Source organism: Rhinoderma darwinii, chromosome 5 (genome assembly GCF_050947455.1).
Source record: "Rhinoderma darwinii isolate aRhiDar2 chromosome 5, aRhiDar2.hap1, whole genome shotgun sequence".
NCBI classification, from domain to species: Eukaryota; Metazoa; Chordata; class Amphibia; order Anura; family Rhinodermatidae; genus Rhinoderma; species Rhinoderma darwinii.
Window position 1 is genome coordinate 3,023,745 of NC_134691.1, and position 20,707 is coordinate 3,044,451.

The 20,707-nt window shown below is 40.5% G+C and overlaps 1 protein-coding gene across 1 annotated transcript; it reads left to right on the top strand.

Annotated features, from left to right (window-relative positions):
• Positions 1-1,379: 1,379 nt before the first annotated feature.
• On the top strand, positions 1,380-9,384 carry EXOSC4 (exosome component 4). Its single transcript, XM_075827946.1, has 3 exons — positions 1,380-1,658; positions 2,116-2,322; positions 8,855-9,384. The coding sequence occupies exons 1-3, from the start codon at positions 1,488-1,490 to the stop codon at positions 9,224-9,226; spliced, it is 750 nt and encodes a 249-aa protein (XP_075684061.1). The 5' UTR covers positions 1,380-1,487; the 3' UTR covers positions 9,227-9,384.
• The last annotated feature ends 11,323 nt before the right edge of the window (positions 9,385-20,707 follow it).

Sequence of the window (20,707 nt, forward strand, 5' to 3'; positions counted from 1 at the left end):
CGGAGAAATGCAGCGTCCTATAAAAAGCGGTCCGTCCCCAAAAGTGACTTATTTAGAGACTCGAAACGCCATCATAAAAAAAAATCAATTTCAATTTTGTTGATTCAGAAAACAAAACACGCCAAAAATTCTGTCACAAATTCAGCCCAAAAAAAAGTTATACATTTTTTAAAAACTTTTACGACAACTTGAACAGCTAAAAAGTATGAAAAGGGGAGCAGCTGCGGAATGCGCACATTTAATAATAACAAGCGCCATTTTATACCACTATACGCCTTGCGTGACAGCCGGGGGAGCTCGGCGTGTAAAGTATTAATTTGGTGACATTTTTTTAGACTCAAATTCTTTCTTCGTGTGACGCGATTGATAAATCTCCCCCTCGGATTCCATTTTCTCACAATCTCTGGTCCGTTTTATGTCCCTGTGAAATTCCACTTCATATGACAGTTCTGTGCCGGATTATCAAACTTTCCGGATTACAGGGATATCACCATTTTTTTTTTTACCTCAATTATGTGGTATTGAAATGGACACAGCGACTTGTGAAACCGATTGTGAGGTAATAAATGTATGTAGAAAATTCTGAAAATGGCAGCTATTAAATATATATTTTTTTTATTTTTTTCGTTCAGGCCTCGTTCACATCTGCATCGGATGCTGCATTCACAGCGCATGAAGCGCTATTATTCCTGCCAAAATGATGGACACCACGACAGAACTCGAACGAAACGATCCGTCATTTGAAAAAAACCTCGGCCTGCGTCACGGTTTTTGCTGCGTTAAGACTAGAAAAAGAAACGGCGCCGCTGAGGTGAACGGAGCTTTACGTCACGCATTCATGTAAATTACTGTCAAACATTGCGCCATTTTCCCGTGAAATTTCATTTTTGAGGGGATAAAAGTTCCCTAAATCATTATGAGGAATTCTTAGTTGGCAGAAATCATCTTTTCCCCTCATGACCGTGTACTGCACATGGATTTGTGACGCAGCCGCCATTTTATAACTGAGGACGATTACAACATTCTCCAGAATGTCTGTAAATAATATTCGTAAAACGGCTTATTGTTGTATTAATACTTCAGAGGGTTTTCCCTCAAGAAGGCGTCTCTCAGCGGCACGTTTTAGCGCTGTAACTGCTCACACTCCATTACACTCCCCACACACAACCTTCCCCTTCAGCAACACCGACTAACAGCGCTTGGCGCCTCACTCTATATATATATATATAAACGTCAACCACGGAAGTGACGTCATTCCGTTGCGCTAAGGTTGCTGGGAGTTTACGTTTCTAGGCAGTCTTTGCGTTAGAAGTGACGTCAGATGCCGCGCAATCGTTGTCGGGAATTGTAGTCTTAGCAGTTTTCGTTTCTTTCGTGCCGGAAGTGACCATAGAAGTGTCGCTAGGGCTGCCGGGAGCCGTAGTTTTATGTTCCTGCAGATGGATCTGGGCTGTCGGGATTTGTAGTCATTTTGTGCGCGTTGTAGGATGGCGGGTGTAGAGTTGCTGTCAGATCAGGGCTATCGGGTGGACGGTAGAAAGGCCGGGGAGCTGCGGAAGATTCAGGCCCGGATGGGAGTGTTCGCACAGGCTGACGGATCTGCGTATATCGAACAAGGGAACACCAAGGCGCTGGCTGTAGTGTACGGACCGCATGAGGTGAGGACCTGTGTTTGTGCTCAGGGGATGGAGGCTGGGACAGTATGGGGTATAAGGTGATGGATAATGGGTGTAGTAGTTGGCAGTGCGGGTCTGCTGATGGGGGTTACACTCTGGACTTCGGTTTTTTGTATCCTGAAAAGTTCTGCAATTTTCTGATCTTGTTCATTGTTCGGCTTGCTGTCAGTGAATGGAAACTTTCTGCCTTACAAGAAGCTGAAATAAATCTGTCCTGATTGTCTACAGGAAAACACTGTAACGAGCCCAGCAGCTGTGTGTGCAGTACTAAATCATGACAAGTGTTCAGATGTAAACAAGAATGTTCCCGTTCACTGACAGCAAACAGATCCTGGAATTTTGCCAGGAATAATTAGAGCCTTTTGTTGTATGATCGTTCAGCATTACTGACATATGACCGGTTACTCATTTCGCCGTCCTCCATATTTACTCGTTTTAGATTCGGGGGTCTCGTGCCAAAACCCTCCATGATCGCGCGGTGGTGAACTGCCAGTACAGTATGGCCACCTTCAGCACCGGGGAGAGGAAACGCCGGCCGCACGGAGACCGCAAATCCACGGAGATGACCCTGCACCTGAAACAGACATTTGAAGCCGCCATCCTCACCCAGCTGTACCCGCGCTCTCAGATCGATATCTACGTACAGGTGGGACTGTAGAGGATTGTGGGGGCGCTTCTCCTCCGTGTCCAGCCCGGCAACCTCTTTTTAATGAAGCCTCTGAGTGCATAATAGTGATGAAAAAAATCTCACTGTTTTGTGTCTACAGCTCCTTTGCAGATCTGCATGTCTCCGTGGTTACAGACTACAAACATCCTGCGTAGTCAGATCCTGCAGTCATGTGTCCCCTGCTACTGTCTGGAGGTTATCAAGAGGAGGGGTAAGGGACTGCAGGGAGTGTTTGTAGTCTGTTACCATGAAAACACTGCATAGGAACTGTAGACACGGATTAGATTGTGATCCTCATTGGGGACAGGGAGTGATAATCTCTGTACAGCGCTGCAAAATATGTTGGCGCTATATGAGCACTGGGAGTGATTATCTCCAGAGACATTACATCATATGTGACTGATATCAGCCGCTCCTCTTATAACACTCCAGCACTATTATATCCTCCAGAGACATTACATCATATGTGTGACTGATATCAGCCGCTCTTCTTATATCACTCCAGCACTACTATATCCTCCAGAGACATTACATCATATATGTGACTGATATCAGCCGCTCCTCTTATATCACTCCAGCACTATTATATCCTCCAGAGACATTACATCATGTGTGACTGATATCAGCCGCTCCTCTTATAACACTCCAGTACTATTATATCCTCCAGAGACATTACATCATATGTGTGACTGATATCAGCCGCTCCTCTTATATCACTCCAGCACTATTATATCCTCCAGAGACATTACATCATATGTGTGACTGATATCAGCCGCTCCTCTTATAACACTCCAGCACTATTATATCCTCCAGAGACATTACATCATATGTGTGACTGATATCAGCCGCTCCTCTTATAACACTCCAGTACTATTATATCCTCCAGAGACATTACATCATATGTGACTGATATCAGCCGCTCCTCTTATAACACTCCAGTACTATTATATCCTCCAGAGACATTACATCATTTGTGTGACTGATATCAGCCGCTCCTCTTATAACACTCCAGTACTATTATATCCTCCAGAGACATTACATCATATGTGTGACTGATATCAGCCTCTCCTCTTATATCACTCCAGCACTATTATATCCTCCAGAGACATTACATCATATGTGTGACTGATATCAGCCCCTCCTCTTATATCACTCCAGCACTATTATATCCTCCAGAGACATTACATCATATGTGACTGATATCAGCCGCTCCTCTTATATCACTCCAGCACTATTATATCCTCCAGAGACATTACATCATATATGTGACTGATATCAGCCGCTCCTCTTATATCACTCCAGCACTATTATATCCTCCAGAGACATTACATCATATGTGACTGATATCAGCCGCTCCTCTTATATCACTCCAGTACTATTATATCCTCCAGAGACATTACATCATATGTGACTGATATCAGCCGCTCCTCTTATATCACTCCAGCACTATTATATCCTCCAGAGACATTACATCATATGTGTGACTGATATCAGCCGCTCCTCTTATATCACTCCAGCACTATTATATCCTCCAGAGACATTACATCATATGTGTGACTGATATCAGCCCCTCCTCTTATATCACTCCAGCACTATTATATCCTCCAGACATTACATCATATGTGACTGATATCAGCCGCTCCTCTTATATCACTCCAGTACTATTATATCCTCCAGAGATATTACATCATATGTGTGACTGATATCAGCCGCTCCTCTTATATCACTCCAGTACTATTATATCCTCCAGAGACATTACATCATATGTGTGACTGATATCAGCCGCTCCTCTTATATCACTCCAGCACTATTATATCCTCCAGAGACATTACATCATATGTGTGACTGATATCAGCCGCTCCTCTTATATCACTCCAGTACTATTATATCCTCCAGAGACATTACATCATATGTGTGACTGATATCAGCCGCTCCTCTTATATCACTCCAGCACTATTATATCCTCCAGACATTACATCATATGTGACTGATATCAGCCGCTCCTCTTATATCACTCCAGTACTATTATATCCTCCAGAGATATTACATCATATGTGACTGATATCAGCCGCTGCTCTTATAACACTCCAGTACTATTATATCCTCCAGAGACATCACATCATATATGACTGATATCAGCCGCTCCTCTTATAACACTCCAGTACTATTATATCCTCCAGAGACATTACATCATATGTGTGACTGATATCAGCCGCTCCTCTTATATCACTCCAGTACTATTATATCCTCCAGAGACATTACATCATATGTGTGACTGATATCAGCCGCTCCTCTTATATCACTCCAGTACTATTATATCCTCCAGAGACATTACATCATATGTGTGACTGATATCAGCCGCTCCTCTTATATCACTCCAGTACTATTATATCCTCCAGAGACATTACATCATATGTGTGACTGATATCAGCCGCTCCTCTTATAACACTCCAGTACTATTATATCCTCCAGAGACATTACATCATATATGTGACTGATATCAGCCGCTCCTCTTATAACACTCCAGTACTATTATATACTCCAGAGACATTACATCATATGTGTGACTGATATCAGCCGCTCCTCTTATATCACTCCAGTACTATTATATCCTCCAGAGACATTACATCATATGTGTGACTGATATCAGCCGCTCCTCTTATAACACTCCAGCACTATTATATCCTCCAGAGACATTACATCATATGTATGACTGATATCAGCCGCTCCTCTTATATCACTCCAGCACTATTATATCCTCCAGAGACATTACATCATATGTGACTGATATCAGCCGCTCCTCTTATAACTCTCCAGCACTATTATATCCTCCAGAGACATTACATCATATGTGACTGATATCAGCCGCTCCTCTTATAACACTCCAGCACTATTATATCCTCCAGAGACATTACATCATATGTGTGACTGATATCAGCCGCTCCTCTTATATCACTCCAGCACTATTATATCCCCCAGAGACATTACATCATGTGTGACTGATATCAGCCGCTCCCCTTATAACACTCCAGCACTATTATATCCTCCAGAGACATTGCATCATATGTGTGACTGATATCAGCCGCTCCTCTTATAACACTCCAGTACTATTATATCCTCCAGAGACATTACATCATATGTGTGACTGATATCAGCCGCTCCTCTTATAACACTCCAGCACTATTATATCCTCCAGAGACATTGCATCATATGTGACTGATATCAGCCGCTTCTCTTATATCACTCCAGCACTATTATATCCCCCAGAGACATTACATCATATGTGTGACTGATATCAGCCGCTCCCCTTATAACACTCCAGCACTATTATATTCTCCAGAGACATTGCATCATATGTGTGACTGATATCAGCGGCTCCTCTTATAACACTCCAGTACTATTATATCATCCAGAGACATTACATCATGTGTGACTGATATCAGCCGCTCCCCTTATAACACTCCAGCACTATTATATCCTCCAGAGACATTACATCATATGTGACTGATATCAGCCGCTCCTCTTATATCACTCCAGTACTATTAGGGTATGTGCACACACACTAATTACGTCCGGAATTGACGGACGTATTTCGGCCGCAAGTCCCGGACCGAACACAGTGCAAGGAGCCGGGCTCCTAGTATCATACTTATGTACGATGCTAGGAGTCCCTGCCTCTCTGCAGGACAACTGTCCCGTAGTATAATCATGTTTTCAGTACGGGACAGTTGTCCTGCAGCGAGGCAGGGACTCCTAGCATCGTACATAAGTATGATGCTAGGAGCCCGGCTCCCTGCACTGTGTTCGGTCCGGTACTTGCGGCCGAAATACGTCCGTCATTTACGGACGTAATTAGTGTGTGTGCACATACCCTAATATCCTCCAGAGACATTACATCATATGTGTGACTGATATCAGCCGCTCCTCTTATATCACTCCAGTACTATTATATCTTCCAGAGACATTACATCATATGTGTGACTGATATCAGCCACTGCTCTTATATCACTCCAGTACTATTATATCCTCCAGAGACATTACATTATATGTGTGACTGATATCAGCCGCTCCTCTTATATCACTCCAGCACTATTATATCCTCCAGAGACATTACATCATATGTGTGACTGATATCAGCCGCCCCTCTTATAACACTCCAGCACTATTATATCCTCTAGAGACATTACATCATATGTGACTGATATCAGCCGCTCCTCTTATATCACTCCAGCACTATTATATCCTCCAGAGACATTACATCATATGTGTGACTGATATCAGCCGCTCCTCTTATAACACTCCAGTACTATTATATCCTCCAGAGACATTACATCATATGTGTGACTGATATCAGCCGCTCCTCTTATAACACTCCAGTACTATTATATCCTCCAGAGACATTACATTATATGTGTGACTGATATCAGCCGCTCCTCTTATAACACTCCAGCACTACTATATCCTCCAGAGACATTACATCATATGTGACTGATATCAGCCGCTCCTCTTATAGCACTCCAGTACTATTATATCCTCCAGAGACATTACATCATATGTGACTGATATCAGCCGCTCCTCTTATATCACTCCAGCACTATTATATCCTCCAGAGACATTACATCATATGTGACTGATATCAGCCGCTCCTCTTATATCACTCCAGTACTATTATATCCTCCAGAGACATTACATCATATGTGACTGATATCAGCCGCTCCTCTTATATCGCTGCAGCACTATTATATCCTCCAGAGACATTACATCATATGTGTGACTGATATCAGCCGCTCCTCTTATAACACTCCAGCACTACTATATCCTCCAGAGACATTACATCATATGTGTGACTGATATCAGCCGCTCCTCTTATAGCACTCCAGTACTATTATATCCTCCAGAGACATTACATCATATGTGACTGATATCAGCCGCTCCTCTTATATCACTCCAGTACTATTATATCCTCCAGAGACATTACATCATATGTGACTGATATCAGCCGCTCCTCTTATATCACTCCAGTACTATTATATCCTCCAGAGACATTACATCATATGTGACTGATATCAGCCGCTCCTCTTATATCGCTGCAGCACTATTATATCCTCCAGAGACATTACATCATATATGTGACTGATATCAGCCGCTCCTCTTATATCACTCCAGTACTATTATATCCTCCAGAGACATTACATCATATGTGACTGATATCAGCCGCTCCTCTTATATCACTCCAGTACTATTATATCCTCTAGAGACATTACATCATATGTGACTGATATCAGCCGCTCCTCTTATAACACTCCAGCACTATTATATCCTCCAGAGACATTACATCATATGTGTGACTGATATCAGCCGCTCCTCTTATATCACTCCAGCACTATTATATCCTCCAGAGACATTACATCATATGTGACTGATATCAGCCGCTCCTCTTATATCACTCCAGCACTATTATATCCTCCAGAGACATTACATCATATGTGTGACTGATATCAGCCGCTACTCTTATAACACTCCAGCACTATTATATCCTCCAGAGACATTACATCATATGTGTGACTGATATCAGCCGCTACTCTTATAACACTCCAGCACTATTATATCCTCCAGAGACATTACATCATATGTGACTGATATCAGCCGCTCCTCTTATATCACTCCAGCACTATTATATCCTCCAGAGACATTACATCATATGTGACTGATATCAGCCGCTCCTCTTATATCACTCCAGCACTATTATATCCTCCAGAGACATTACATCATATGTGTGACTGATATCAGCCGCTCCCCTTATATCACTCCAGCACTATTATATCCTCCAGAGACATTACATCATATGTGTGACTGATATCAGCCGCTCCTCTTATATCACTCCAGCACTATTATATCCTCCAGAGACATTACATCATATGTGTGACTGATATCAGCCGCTACTCTTATAACACTCCAGCACTATTATATCCTCCAGAGACATTACATCATATATGTGACTGATATCAGCTGCTCCTCTTATAACACTCCAGCACTATTATATCCTCCAGAGACATTACATCATATGTGTGACTGATATCAGCCGCTCCTCTTATAACACTCAAGCACTATTATATCCTCCAGAGACATTACATCATATGTGACTGATATCATCCTCTCCTCTTATAACACTCCAGTACTATTATATCCTCCAGAGACATTACATCATATGTGACTGATATCAGCAGCTCCTCTTATATCACTCCAGCACTATTATATCCTCCAGAGACATTACATCATATGTGACTGATATCAGCAGCTCCTCTTATATCACTCCAGCACTATTATATCCTCCAGAGACATTACATCATATGTGACTGATATCAGCCTCTCCTCTTATATCCTCCAGCACTATTATATCCTCCGTAGATGTTTACAATGTTTGATCCCCCAGGTAGTTTAGGTCCTGTAGGACGTCAGACCGCACTGTTGTTGTATTTCTGATATATTTTATTTTTAACCCCCGTTTTAGATTTTGCAAGCAGACGGCGGCAATTACTGCACGTGTGTGAACGCAGCCACCCTGGCGGTGATTGATGCTGGGATTCCCATGCGGGACTATGTGTGCGCCAGTTCGGCCGGCTTCATCGAGGACACTCCGCTGGCGGACCTCAGTTATGTGGAGGAGGCGGCGGGGGGACCCCAGTTGGCTTTAGCTCTGTTACCCAAGTCTGATCAGATTGCGTTACTGGAGATGAACTCGCGGCTGCACGAGGATCACTTGGAGCACGTGATGGACGCGGCCAGCAAGGCTTGTAAGGATGTGTACGCCGTGCTGGACCAGGTGGTGCGCGATCACTTACAGGAGGTCTCGGCTCTGATCGGCGATCGAGGATCCGCGTAGATAATGACTCTCCGGATTGTACGGATCTAGAAGACGCCGTCTACAGAGCCTGAGGATGACCGTGGCGGCAGAGAGAAGTCTGGACGGCCATGTTCTTTATTTTTCTATGTTCTAAATAATAAAACGTTTTATTAATAAAGTTTATTTCGCACATTCTATATCACGTAACCAGTAACATTGTTGCAACAATATCATGTGTCTTTATTTAAAGGGCCGGTGTCTAATCTGCAAATAGTATAATCCCTGTGTAAGGAAAAATTCGGCAACTTTCTAATAGACTTTGTGTTTGAGCTTCTTACTATTCTCAAGATCTCTGCTTGCTGTCATTGAATGGGAACTTTTTCTTAAGCTGAAAACCTGACCTAATCCTGTTCACTCAGCTGAGCATTCGTTACAGTTTATCAGTGTAGGCAATCCTCTGTAATGTAAGCCCAGCAGCAGTGAAGATCTTTTCAGGTAATGACACACATAGCGGAAACGCTGCGCAGAATGTCCATTTTTGCTGCGGAATCGCTGCTTTTCGGTTGGGTGTTTTGTGCCGTTGAATTCAATGGGGAGGTAAAACCTTCAACAATTATGCAAATGTTTTGATTTTTGCGGCGGAAAAGCTGTGATTCCGATGCAAAAATTGCAAGTCAGCGGGTTTAAAAATAATAAAAGGGTTATGTTTACCCCGGCCGTTGTCATAGCGACACGATCCTCTGTTTTGCGTCCAGCCTCGTGGGATGACGTTCCCATTTGACTTCAGCGCCCTCCCAGGAGGCCGGGCTGTACTCTGAGCAGAGGGATGCGCCGCTCTGAGAACGGGGTAAGGTCCCAAGCACACGACCTTAATAAACTTCTATTGGCCGCGGGTACCTTCCCGTTTCCTTACGGGAAGGTGCCCGGGCCGTTGAAAAATATAGAACGTGCTATTTCAGGCTGTAATTACGGCACGGGCAGCCCATAGTAGTCTTTGGGGCTCCCGTAATTACGGGTGGCTACGTGTGTGCACCCGTCAGCTAGCAACGCTCCCGTAGTTACATCAGGGGATTTCAACTTTTTGAATAAAGAGAAGCAGAGAACATGGCGTCGGAGCGATCATGTGACAAAGGACCCGTATTTACGGCCAGTTTTTACTGGAGGGAAAAAAAAATACGGTTGTGTGCATGGGGCCTAAGGCCCCACGCACACGACAGTATTTTCATCTATCCTGAAATGCTGTCCGTGTATACGGATCTTTACAAAAAGAGGGAGGTTGCAAATGATGTCATCAGCATGTTGCCTAGCAACGCTTCCGTAGATATGGACGCTTTACGGACGCACATCAGTAGCCATCCGTATTTACGGAACAGCCCATAGACTTCTATAGGAGAGTCCTTGCCGTAATTACTGATAAGAACAGGACGGGTTCTATCATTTTTTTCAGCACGGACACTCATCAATAAAAATACTGAAACGCGTCCGTGGCCAATAGAAATGAACGGGTCTGAAATTACTGATGAAAAATACGGTCGTGTGCGTGAAGCTGAAGTATGAACTTTTTTTTTCTGCAGTATTATTGCAGCGGAGGTTCCGTCAAAAAAACAAAACCACCACGGCATGGTTTGGTGTTTCGGTCAGAGTTCCCAGCGGCTTCCAGGACTGATTCCTTGTGTGTCCGCCATATGTGCACTTAGCCTGGCGCTGGAGTCTAAAACTAGAAGGTTAGGAGCTCTTACACGTATACATTGTAACAACCCCTCAGCTGTGTGAGCAGGACTAAGAGTGAATCATGATTTTCTTATTTGCTGCCATCAAGCATAGGTGTTGAAAATGGAGAAGAATGAAACAGAATGTCAGAAAGTTGTAGATTTTTTTTTTCATAATCCTGTCTTCTGCCGGGTTTTCGAAACGTAAATTCTGCCATCTCTAAGGCCGGGTTACCACGGGACGGACACTCTGCGTAAAATCACGCGGCGTGCCCGACTTGGAACCCGCTAGACATTCCGTCCGAAAAATCGCACCACATTGTAGTGCGATTTTTCGGACGTAAATTCCGCTGCGGAAGAAAGCCGTTCATCCCCTCCCTCCTCTGACTCTGCTCCGGCCTCCCTGGATGACATGGGACATAACCTCATCACAGGGGGCCAGACTGCAGGAAGGAGGAGGGTGTTCTGGGTAAGTGTGGTTGTTTTTTATTCCCCCGATGTAAACGCCGTGAGTACACCGCAAAAGTCGCATCGCTTGGCTTTCTGTTGCGGGTTCTGAATCCCTATTGAATTCAATGGGGAAAACGCAGCATAAATTGACGTGCTGTGGGAATAAATTCCGCACCGCAGGTCAAGTTATTAACGTTTACGCTGCGGGTTTGCTTTTCCGTAGCGTGGGAATGAGATTTACGAAATCTCATCCACTTTGCTGCTACTATAAATGCTGCGGAATTTACGCGCCGCACAATTTGTTTACACTACGTGGGAACCCGGCCTAAGTGTTGCAGGGAAGCCTGGGTGACACCCAATATGGCCGCCTGTATACCTCCCCCCCCCCCCCCCCCCCCCGGATCGTCACAGCTGTGTCAGGCTCTTGATGGACCTCTTAATGTTGAAGATGTCGGGCTGCTAGGAAAGCCGGGTGACATCGCTGATGAGTTGTGTTCTTAGGCTATGTTCACACGCAGAGTCAAAAACGTATCAAAATACGGAGCTGTTTTCAAGAGGAAACAGATCCTGATTTTCAGACGTTTTTTTGTGCCACTCGCGATTTTCGCGGCGTTTATTACGGCCGTTCTTGGAGCTTTTTTCACTAGAGTCTATGGAAAACGGCTTCAAAAACGTCCCAAGAAGTGTCCTGCACTACGCGTAAAAAAACGCAGCGAACAACGCTCCGTCGGAACAGAACACCATTTTCCCATTGAAATCAACGGGTAGATGTTTGGAGGCGTTCTGCTTCCGATTTTTCGGCCGTTTTACGGCCGTGTGAACATACCCTTGTATACACAGGTGGAGTGTTATTAGCATACCTGTAATGTAAAGGGTCCAGTCCCGGGGTTTTCTTGGAATTACTTTATTATTGTTCCAAACCGTAAAAAGTTTCCAATACGTTTCCCTTAGCGGTCACGCTCTGGTTCGCTGCCGCCCCCCCCCCCCCTTGTGATCTTTATAGTGACCATGGTAACCTGGCGGTGGAGGTTGAGGGGAGAGGGATAGTTTTGGAGAGTTTGATATATTCACATTCACTGTTTATGAGAGACTTAGTATTGTAAAAAAAAAAATGTCCTTCGGTGGAGCACACGGGTCCAGGGTGGTCACTTCGAGTGTCCGAGCCGGTTGCTAGGCAACATCAGAAGCCACCTGGACCCTGTTTAAGGCGAGATTATTCATTAGGAAGTGCGAAGGACTCAATAATAAATAATTACAACTGAAAACCTTTTTACTGGTGTGTCCCTTTAAGGCCGGTTTCACATGTGACGTTATGACCCGTTTTCTGTGGCATTTTTTGTTTATTTTTTTGTTTTTTTACGTTCTTTGGCATTCTTGTAGCATTTCTGGGTCGGTTTAAAATGCCGGACAAAAACCCTTTTTTAAGAAGCCGCCCCCTGTCCGGCACAAAAAAGACACGTTCAATTTTACCGCAATTCGGCGCAATTTTTATGTTTGTAAAAAGGTTCATCTCCCCCAACTCCGGACGCATTGGTGACACAGCCTCTAGTCGCCGTATCTATCGGAGCACGGACAGGTGGCCAGACACGTGCGCAGCTCTCACCATTCTGTACTATGAGAATTACGGAAGCAGCTGCGCTCGCGGGTTTTGCGGTTTTCTTATCTCCTATAGACGAGAATGGAGAGAGCGGCGCACATGAAGCCCCATTCTTGAGGTAGACGCTGGGTCCAGAGGTAATACATCATTTCCATGCGGCCGTGCTCACAGCTGTGTAGGAATCCGCCGCTGGACCGATGGTTTATATGCGGAGCGCTCCATCAGACGCCGTATATCAGACTGTTCTCAGTGCTCCTAGGAGAGATCTTCACCTGCGATACAAAACCTCACATGGCGCTGTGCGGACCACTTAAAGGGGTTGTCCGGGCACAGCGCATTCATCACAGGACAGGTCATCAGTATATGATCGGCGGGGGTCCGACACCCAGACCCCGCACTGATCAGCTGTTCCGGCTGCCTCCGGGCACTGGATATTATGCAGAGTCGGTGCCGGAAGCAGATGTTCTATATTACATACTTGAATGGAGGAACTGCTCTGGTGGGGGCACTGTGGCTGGCTCTGGTGGGGGCACTGTGGATTAGATACCTGAGCTCCTTTTTTTCTGCAAGGAAAATAAGGTCCTCACTATATTATGGACAGTGATGTTAGGAGGACAAAAGGAGTCCCAGGCAGAGTGCTTGAAGCGGCTCTGTTTCGGGCTCTGGGGTTGCCCCTGACATCACTGTCTATATATGGACAGTGATGTTAGGGGCTTCCGCAGCCCGGGACTTCAGCTCTGCTCCAGACATCACTATCTATATATGGACAGTGGTGCCGGGAGCAGTGCTGTGAATGGGGCATAGAGTGAGGAGGCTCGGGAGCGCGCACGTCTCAATACTGATTTAGCGTTCATGTAAACTGAGCGCTGCTCCACAACACAGAAGATTCCACTAAATATTAATCCTTAGACCGCCAGCGATTATATTATTATGTACTATATTTATTACCCAGAGACGGACCAGGCGGGAAATGCCGAACAACTTGTACCATAAAGCAAAACAGATAATAGCCCCCCTCCCCTCCCCCCATGAATGAGGAGGTGCAGGAATGCTGGAATACCTGACAATATGCGGCCCCCGGGGACCACCTGTGGCATATTTATCACCTCCCTGCATGGCACGGAATCACTGTGTCACTCTACACTGCACCCCTGGGTCAGCCTTAGGGCTTATTTACACGATCGTATTTATTTATACGTCAGTGCAACCCACGTGGTTTTCACGCGGGTCGCACGGACCTATGTTAGTCTATGGGGCCGTGCAAACTGTCCGTGAGTTTTGCGCAGGGTGAGTCCGCTGCGTAAAACTCACGACATGTTCTATATTTCGGCGTTTTTCGCGAATCACGCACCCGTTGAAGTCAATAGGTGCGTGAAAATCATGCATGCCGCACGGAAGCACTTCCGCGGGACGCGCGTTATTCGTGCAACAGGAGTAAAAGAATGAATGTAAACAGAAAAGCACCACGTGCTTTTCTGTTTACAAACATCCAAACGGAGTGTCATAATGAAAATCACACAGCCGCGCATCATACACTGATGACACACGGAGCTGTTAAGTGCCTTTTGCGCACACAAAACGCAGCGGTTTTTGCGTGCGCAAAAAGCACACGCTCGTGTGGATCCGGCCTTAAGTAAGTATTAGCCCCCTGGCAGATAACAGCGGATATCATATAAGGGAACCTGTAGTGTAAAGCTTTGTGGGTTTATAGGGGATGTACCTAGTTTTGATATTAGAATGTTGGAGGCTGTTATTATTATTATTATTATTATTATTATTATTATTATTATTATTATTATTATTATTATATTATATTATTATTATCATCATCACTTTTATTATTACTTTTATTATTACTATTATCATTATTATTATTATTTCTTGTATTACATGGCAGAGATCAGATTTATATTATTACATTGTTATGTCTGTTATCAGTGTACAATGTAATATTCTGTATTCACGATGCAGTTTCACCTCCTGCCTTTAAGCGTCGCTGTTTCCTTCTCTTACTCTCTGTAGTGCGAGGCTGTGCCCGCTCTATCCTCTTCTTCCTGGTCTCTATGATGCGGAAATATCTACAGTGACAGCAGCTGCACAAGGAGGAGGTGAGAGCGATAGAATAACCTGTGTGTAATAACCAGTATATAATAATATATCATCTATAATAACTCTGCTCTGCCCTATAGTGACCTGTATATAATAATATATCATCTATAATAACTCTGCTCTGCGCTATAGTGACCTGTATATAATAATATATCCTCTATAATAACTCTGCTCTGCTCTATAGTGACCTGTATATAATAATATATCATCTATAATAACTCTGCTCTGCTCTATAGTGACCAGTATATAATAATATATCATCTATAATAACTCTGCTCTGCACTATAGTGACCTGTATATAATAATATATCATCTATAATAACTCTGCTCTGCGCTATAGTGACCTGTATATAATAATATATCCTCTATAATAACTCTGCTCTGCTCTATAGTGACCTGTATATAATAATATATCATCTATAATAACTCTGCTCTGCGCTATAGTGACCTGTATATAATAATATATCCTCTATAATAACTCTGCTCTGCACTATAGTGACCTGTATATAATAATATATCATCTATAATAACTCTGCTCTGCACTATAGTGACCTGTATATAATAATATATCCTCTATAATAACTCTGCTCTGCTCTATAGTGACCTGTATATAATAATATATCATCTATAATAACTCTGCTCTGCTCTATAGTGACCTGTATATAATAATATATCATCTATAATAACTCTGCTCTGCGCTATAGTGACCTGTATATAATAATATATCATCTATAATAACTCTGCTCTGCACTATAGTGACCTGTATATAATAATATATCATCTATAATAACTCTGCTCTGCACTATAGTGACCTGTATATAATAATATATCATCTATAATAACTCTGCTCTGCACTATAGTGACCTGTATATAATAATATATCCTCTATAATAACTCTGCTCTGCACTATAGTGACCTGTATATAATAATATATCATCTATAATAACTCTGCTCTGCTCTATAGTGACCTGTATATAATAATATATCCTCTATAATAACTCTGCTCTGCACTATAGTGACCTGTATGTAATAATATATCATCTATAATAACTCTGCTCTGTGCTATAGTGACCTGTATATAATAATATATCATCTATAATAACTCTGCTCTGCACTATAGTGACCTGTATATAATAATATATCATCTATAATAACTGCTCTGCACTATAGTGACCTGTATATAATAATATATCATCTATAATAACTCTGCTCTGCTCTATAGTGACCTGTATATAATAATATATCCTCTATAATAACTCTGCTCTGCACTATAGTGACCTGTATATAATAATATATCCTCTATAATAACTCTGCTCTGCACTATAGTGACCTGTATATAATAATATATCCTCTATAATAACTCTGCTCTGCCCTATAGTGACCTGTATATAATATATCATCTATAATAACTCTGCTCTGCACTATAGTGACCTGTATATAATAATATATCCTCTATAATAACTCTGCTCTGCTCTATAGTGACCTGTATGTAATAATATATCCTCTATAATAACTCTGCTCTGCCCTATAGTGACCTGTATATAATAATATATCATCTATAATAACTCTGCTCTGCACTATAGTGACCTGTATATAATAATATATCATCTATAATAACTCTGCTCTGCCCTATAGTGACCTGTATATAATAATATATCATCTATAATAACTCTGCTCTGCACTATAGTGACCTGTATATAATAATATATCATCTATAATAACTCTGCTCTGCACTATAGTGACCTGTATATAATAATATATCATCTATAATAACTCTGCTCTGCACTATAGTGACCTGTATATAATAATATATCATCTATAATAACTCTGCTCTGCTCTATAGTGACCTGTATATAATAATATATCATCTATAATAACTGTGCTCTGCACTATAGTGTCCTGTATATAATAATATATCCTCTATAATAACTCTGCTCTGCTCTATAGTGACCTGTATATAATAATATATCATCTATAATAACTCTGCTCTGCACTATAGTGACCTGTATATAATAATATATCATCTATAATAACTCTGCTCTGCTCTATAGTGACCTGTATATAATAATATATCATCTATAATAACTCTGCTCTGCACTATAGTGTCCTGTATATAATAATATATCATCTATAATAACTCTGCTCTATAGTGACCTGTATATAATAATATATCATCTATAATAACTCTGCTCTGCACTATAGTGACCTGTATATAATAATATATCCTCTATAATAACTCTGCTCTGCACTATAGTGACCTGTATATAATAATATATCATCTATAATAACTCTGCTCTGCACTATAGTGACCTGTATATAATAATATATCATCTATAATAACTCTGCTCTGCGCTATAGTGACCTGTATATAATAATATATCCTCTATAATAACTCTGCTCTGCGCTATAGTGACCTGTATATAATAATATATCCTCTATAATAACTCTGCTCTGCTCTATAGTGACCTGTATATAATAATATATCATCTATAATAACTCTGCTCTGCCCTATAGTGACCTGTATATAATAATATATCATCTATAATAACTCTGCTCTGCCCTATAGTGACCTGTATATAATAATATATCCTCTATAATAACTCTGCTCTGCACTATAGTGACCTGTATATAATAATATATCATCTATAATAACTCTGCTCTGCACTATAGTGACCTGTATATAATAATATATCATCTATAATAACTCTGCTCTGCGCTATAGTGACCTGTATATAATAATATATCCTCTATAATAACTCTGCTCTGCGCTATAGTGACCTGTATATAATAATATATCCTCTATAATAACTCTGCTCTGCACTATAGTGTCCTGTATATAATAATATATCATCTATAATAACTCTGCTCTGCACTATAGTGACCTGTATATAATAATATATCCTCTATAATAACTCTGCTCTGCGCTATAGTGACCTGTATATAATAATATATCATCTATAATAACTCTGCTCTGCACTATAGTGACCTGTATATAATAATATATCCTCTATAATAACTCTGCTCTGCGCTATAGTGACCTGTATATAATAATATATCCTCTATAATAACTCTGCTCTGCGCTATAGTGACCTGTATATAATAATATATCATCTATAATAACTCTGCTCTGCACTATAGTGACCTGTATATAATAATATATCATCTATAATAACTCTGCTCTGCACTATAGTGACCTGTATATAATAATATATCATCTATAATAACTCTGCTCTGCTCTATAGTGACCTGTATATAATAATATATCATCTATAATAACTCTGCTCTGCTCTATAGTGACCTGTATATAATAATATATCATCTATAATAACTCTGCTCTGCTCTATAGTGACCTGTATATAATAATATATCATCTATAATAACTCTGCTCTGCGCTATAGTGTCCTGTATATAATAATATATCATCTATAATAACTCTGCTCTGCACTATAGTGACCTGTATATAATAATATATCATCTATAATAACTCTGCTCTGCACTATAGTGACCTGTATATAATAATATATCATCTATAATAACTCTGCTCTGCACTATAGTGACCTGTATATAATAATATATCATCTATAATAACTCTGCTCTGCTCTATAGTGACCTGTATATAATAATATATCATCTATAATAACTCTGCTCTGCACTATAGTGACCTGTATATAATAATATATCATCTATAATAACTCTGCTCTGCGCTATAGTGACCTGTATATAATAATATATCATCTATAATAACTCTGCTCTGCACTATAGTGACCTGTATATAATAATATATCATCTATAATAACTCTGCTCTGCACTATAGTGTCCTGTATATAATAATATATCCTCTATAATAACTCTGCTCTGCACTATAGTGACCTGTATATAATAATATATCACCTATAATAACTCTGCTCTGCACTATAGTGACCTGTATATAATAATATATCATCTATAATAACTCTGCTCTGCTCTATAGTGACCTGTATATAATAATATATCATCTATAATAACTCTGCTCTGCGCTATAGTGACCTGTATATAATAATATATCATCTATAATAACTCTGCTCTGCACTATAGTGACCTGTATATAATAATATATCATCTATAATAACTCTGCTCTGCTCTATAGTGTCCTGTATATAATAATATATCATCTATAATAACTCTGCTCTGCACTATAGTGACCTGTATATAATAATATATCCTCTATAATAACTCTGCTCTGCACTATAGTGACCTGTATATAATAATATATCATCTATAATAACTCTGCTCTGCGCTATAGTGACCTGTATATAATAATATATCATCTATAATAACTCTGCTCTGCACTATAGTGTCCTGTATATAATAATATATCATCTATAATAACTCTGCTCTGCACTATAGTGACCTGTATATAATAATATATCATCTATAATAACTCTGCTCTGCACTATAGTGACCTGTATATAATAATATATCATCTATAATAACTCTGCTCTGCCCTATAGTGACCTGTATATAATAATATATCATCTATAATAACTCTGCTCTGCACTATAGTGACCTGTATATAATAATATATCATCTATAATAACTCTGCTCTGCACTATAGTGTCCTGTATATAATAATATATCATCTATAATAACTCTGCTCTGCACTATAGTGTCCTGTATATAATAATATATCATCTATAATAACTCTGCTCTGCACTATAGTGACCTGTATATAATAATATATCATCTATAATAACTCTGCTCTGTACTATAGTGACCTGTATATAATAATATATCCTCTATAATAACTCTGCTCTGCACTATAGTGACCTGTATATAATAATATATCCTCTATAATAACTCTGCTCTGCTCTATAGTGTCCTGTATATAATAATATATCATCTATAATAACTCTGCTCTGCTCTATAGTGACCTGTATATAATAATATATCCTCTATAATAACTCTGCTCTGCTCTATAGTGTCCTGTATATAATAATATATCATCTATAATAACTCTGCTCTGCTCTATAGTGACCTGTATATAATAATATATCCTCTATAATAACTCTGCTCTGCTCTATAGTGACCTGTATATAATAATATATCCTCTATAATAACTCTGCTCTGCACTATAGTGACCTGTATATAATAATATATCATCTATAATAACGCTGCTCTGCTCTATAGTGTCCTGTATATAATAATATATCATCTATAATAACTCTGCTCTATAGTGACCTGTATATAATAATATATCATCTATAATAACTCTGCTCTGCGCTATAGTGACCTGTATATAATAATATATCCTCTATAATAACTCTGCTCTGCACTATAGTGACCTGTATATAATAATATATCATCTATAATAACTCTGCTCTGCTCTATAGTGACCTGTATATAATAATATATCACCTATAATAACTCTGCTCTGCTCTATAGTGACCTGTATATAATAATATATCCTCTATAATAACTGTGCTCTGCACTATAGTGACCTGTATATAATAATATATCATCTATAATAACTCTGCTCTATAGTGACCTGTATATAATAATATATCATCTATAATAACTCTGCTCTGCGCTATAGTGACCTGTATATAATAATATATCACCTATAATAACTCTGCTCTGCTCTGCTCTATAGTGACCTGTATATAATAATATATCATC

Excerpts from the sequence above, each read along its gene's own strand:
- EXOSC4 (XM_075827946.1), top strand. The coding sequence starts at position 1,488 with ATGGCGGGTGTAGAGTTGCTGTCAGATCAGGGCTATCGGGTGGACGGT. Across the intron at positions 1,659-2,115 it reads TAGTGTACGGACCGCATGAG|ATTCGGGGGTCTCGTGCCAA; the intron begins GTGAGGACCTGT and ends TACTCGTTTTAG. Across the intron at positions 2,323-8,854 it reads AGATCGATATCTACGTACAG|ATTTTGCAAGCAGACGGCGG; the intron begins GTGGGACTGTAG and ends CCCCCGTTTTAG.